Source organism: Cetorhinus maximus, chromosome 22 (genome assembly GCF_964194155.1).
Source record: "Cetorhinus maximus chromosome 22, sCetMax3.hap1.1, whole genome shotgun sequence".
Lineage (NCBI taxonomy): Eukaryota > Metazoa > Chordata > Chondrichthyes > Lamniformes > Cetorhinidae > Cetorhinus > Cetorhinus maximus.
Window position 1 is genome coordinate 11,168,466 of NC_135900.1, and position 3,589 is coordinate 11,172,054.

The following is a 3,589-nucleotide window of genomic DNA, read 5'->3' on the forward strand; positions in this document are numbered from 1 at the left end:
ATCTTCTGCGTGGGCATGGGGAGGTGCCATAGGTGGGGGTTGAGGAGTAGGGGGTGATGGAGGAGTGGACCAGGGTGTCCCGGAGGGAACGATTCCTACGGAATGCCGCCAGGGGGGGTGAAGGGAAGATGTGTTTGGTGGTGGCATCATGCTGGAGTTGGCGGAAATGGCGGAGGATGATCCTTTGAATGCGGAGGCTGGTGGGGTGATAAGTGAGGACAAGGGGGACCCTATCATGTTTCTGGGAAGGAGGAGAAGGCGTGAGGGCGGATGCGTGGGATATGGGCCGGACACGGTTGAGGGCCCTGTCAATGACCGTGGGTGGAAAACCTCGGTTAAGGAAGAAGGAGGACATGTCAGAGGAGCTGTTTTTGAGGGTAGCGTCATCAGAACAGATGCGACAGAGGCGAAGGAACTGAGAGAATGGGATGGAGTCCTTACAGGACAGGGCCCTCAACCGTGTCCGGCCCATATCCCGCGCATCCGCCCTCACGCCTTCTCCTCCTTCCCAACGCAAACTGGAGGAACAGCACCTCATCTTCCGACTAGGCACTTTACAGCCTTCCGGGCTGAATATTGAATTCAACAACTTTAGATCTTAAACTCCCCCTCCCCCCATCCCCACCCCGTTTCTCCCCCCTCCCTTTTTTTTTCAATAATTTATATAGATTCTTCTTTTCCCACCTATTTCCATTATTTTTAAATCTAAAACTAAAACTTTGTTAGTCTTTCCACCCCACCCCCACTAGAGCTGTACCTTGAATGTCCTGCCATCCATTCTTAATTAGCACTTTTCTTAGACAATATCACCACCTTCAACACCTCTTTGATCCTTTTGTCTGTGACATCTTTTGATTATCTGCTCCTATCACTGCTTGCTTATCTCCACAATCACCACACCCTCAACTTCTCTCTTCCCCTGCCCCCCACCTTAGACCAGCTTATATTTCACCCCTCTCCTAACTATACTCAGTTCTGCCGACGGGTCATGAGGACTCGAAACGTTAACTGATTTCTTCTCCACCGATGCTGCCAGACCTGCTGAGTTTTTCCAGGTAATTCTGTTTTTGTTTTGGATTTCCAGCATCCGCAGTAGCTTTTAGCTTTTTGTTTTTATGATTAGTGTCTCAATGGATTACGTTCCAACATTGTGGTGTTGGAATAGGGGATGTCCTTGAGAGGGCAGGAATTGAGAAGCTGATCCAGTAGGAAAATGCTACTGAGGGCATGGTCATGCTATTGGGGGTAGGGCCATTCTACTGGGGGTATCCCACAGGCCTCAAAATAATGTGATAAAGATAGAGCAGCAAAGTACCTCCTACAAATTACCCCAATAACTCCTTTAAATTATCCCAATATCTCCTATAAATTACCCCCAGTAACTCCTTTAAATTACCCCAGTACCTCCTATAAATTACCCCCAGTACCTCTTATAAACTACCCTCAGTAACTCCTTTAAATTACCCCCAGTACCTCCTATAAATTACCCCCAGTACCTCTTATAAATTACCCCCAGTACCTCTTATAAATTACCCTCAGTAACTCCTTTAAATTACCCCCAGTACCTCCTATAAATTACCCCCAGGACCTCCTATAAATTACCCCTAATTTTCCCCAAATTTTTACCCTTCAATCTCCCTTCACCTCCAGATGCTCCACTGAAATCCCAGATTAGCCATTCGGAGCCTGAAATAGGGTCTGACCAAACAGCCAATCAGGGCACTGGAAGGTTACCCCATTACCGAACTGTTTGGGGGTAAATATTGTGGGGTGGGGAGGGGGGGGGGGCGGGGGCTGCAGCTTCGAGCTGGGGACAATGGGAGGGGGGAGATCTGAAACTGCAGCTCCGAGCTGGGGACAATGGGAGGGGGAGATCTGAAACTGCAGCTCCGAGCTGGGGACAAAATGGAGGGGGGGGATCTGAAACTGTAGCTCCGAGCTGGGGACAATGGGAGGGGGAGATCTGAAACTGCAGCTCCGAGCTGGGGACAATGGGGGGAGGGGGGGAGATCTGAAACTGCAGCTCCAAGCTGGGGACAAAAGGGAGGGGGAGATCTGAAACTGCAGCTCCGAGCTGGGGACAATGGGAGGGGGAGATCTGAAACTGCAGCTCCGAGCTGGGGACAATGGGGGGAGGGGGGGAGATCTGAAACTGCAGCTCCAAGCTGGGGACAAAAGGGAGGGGGAGATCTGAAACTGCAGCTCCAAGCTGGAGCCAAAGGGTGGGGGGGGGGGGGGGGGCAGTGGGATCTGAAACTAGCTCTGAGCTGGGGACAATGAGAGAGGGAGATCTGAAACTGCAGCTCCAAGCTGGAGCCAAAGGGTGGGGGGGGGGGGGCAGTGGGATCTGAAACTAGCCCTGAACTGGGGACAATGAGAGAGGGAGATCTGAAACTGCAGCTCCAAGCTGGAGCCAAAGGGTTGGGGGGGGGGGTGCAGTGGGATCTGAAATTGCAGCTCCGAGCTGGGGACAATGGGAGGGGGAGATCAGAAACTGCAGCTCCGAGCTGGGGACAATGGGAGGGGGAGATCAGAAACTGCAGCTCCGAGCTGGGGACAAAAGGGAGGGGGAGATCTGAAACTGCAGCTCCGAGCTGGGGACAATGGAGGGAGGGGTGGGGGGAGATCTGAAACTGCAGCTCCGAGCTGGGGACAATGGGAGGGGGGATCTGAAACTGCAGCTCCGAGCTGGGGACAATGGATAATGGCCCGTGGCGTAGGCGGGGGGGGGGGGGGGGTGGAGGGGGAGGGGTCGGTGGTCCGGACACGGAGCTCCGCCGTGGGGAGCCGGTGGGTGTTGTGGCCGGAGGGAGGAAAGGAGTGAGGGGGGAGGAGCCGGAATGGCCCGGGATGGTGGGGGGAGGTGCCGGCGGCGGGAGGGGCGGCGGCGCCTGGAAGTGCAGCTCCGCGCTGGGACTGGCTCCTTCGCAGCCATTTTGTCCAACCACAGCCGCCTCTCCAACTAACCAACCAGGGCTCCGGCATCGCTTCAATAAGGTTTGTCCCCGGCTCGGCCAATGATCGCTACCGATTCCTGCAGCTCCCCCCCTCCCCGCTTCAACCAAACTGGCCGCCTGCGGCAGCGGCTCCCGAGTCCGGGCCCGGCCGATTGGGAGAGCCCGGGTGTGGGCCCGAGCCCGGGCACCGGGCCGCTCGCCAGCCCCGCTTGTTCCACTGTCACTCCGAGGCCCCGGGCTCGATTTAGAACCACCCCCCCCCCCCCCCCCCCCCTCCTACTCCCCGCACCCACCTCCGCCCGGTCCGCCGTCCTCGCCGCCGCCGGAGGCCTCAGGGAGCGAGGGGAGAGGGGCGAATGGCCTCCCCGCTCCTCACGGCCGGGCCGCCCGCCGGGGTCTGGTCGTGTCCCGGGGCGCCGGGGCCTTTGTTTGAGCGATACCCCCCGGGAGTGGGGGAGGGTTCGGGGCGAGCGGGGCTGGTCAGTCTCCCCCTCCCCCCCACCCCGCGCTCTCGGCCGCACGTCCCGGCCCCCGGATACCCCCTCCCCACCCCCTCTCTTCCCCCCTCCCCACCCCCTCTCTTCCCCCCTCCCCACCCCCTCTCTTCCCCCCTCCCCACCCCCTCTCTTCCC

At 57.8% G+C, this 3,589-nt stretch overlaps 1 protein-coding gene across 1 annotated transcript in view; it reads left to right on the forward strand.

The window, feature by feature from the left end:
* Nucleotides 1-2,828: 2,828 nt before the first annotated feature.
* LOC144696471 (nuclear transcription factor Y subunit beta-like) overlaps nucleotides 2,829-3,589 on the forward strand; it is a 23,066-nt gene continuing 22,305 nt past the window's right edge. Inside the window, exon 1 of the mRNA XM_078567793.1 lies at nucleotides 2,829-2,997. Coding sequence (XP_078423919.1) covers nucleotides 2,851-2,997 — 147 coding nt within the window. The 5' untranslated portion in view covers nucleotides 2,829-2,850. The remainder of the gene's footprint in view (nucleotides 2,998-3,589) is intronic.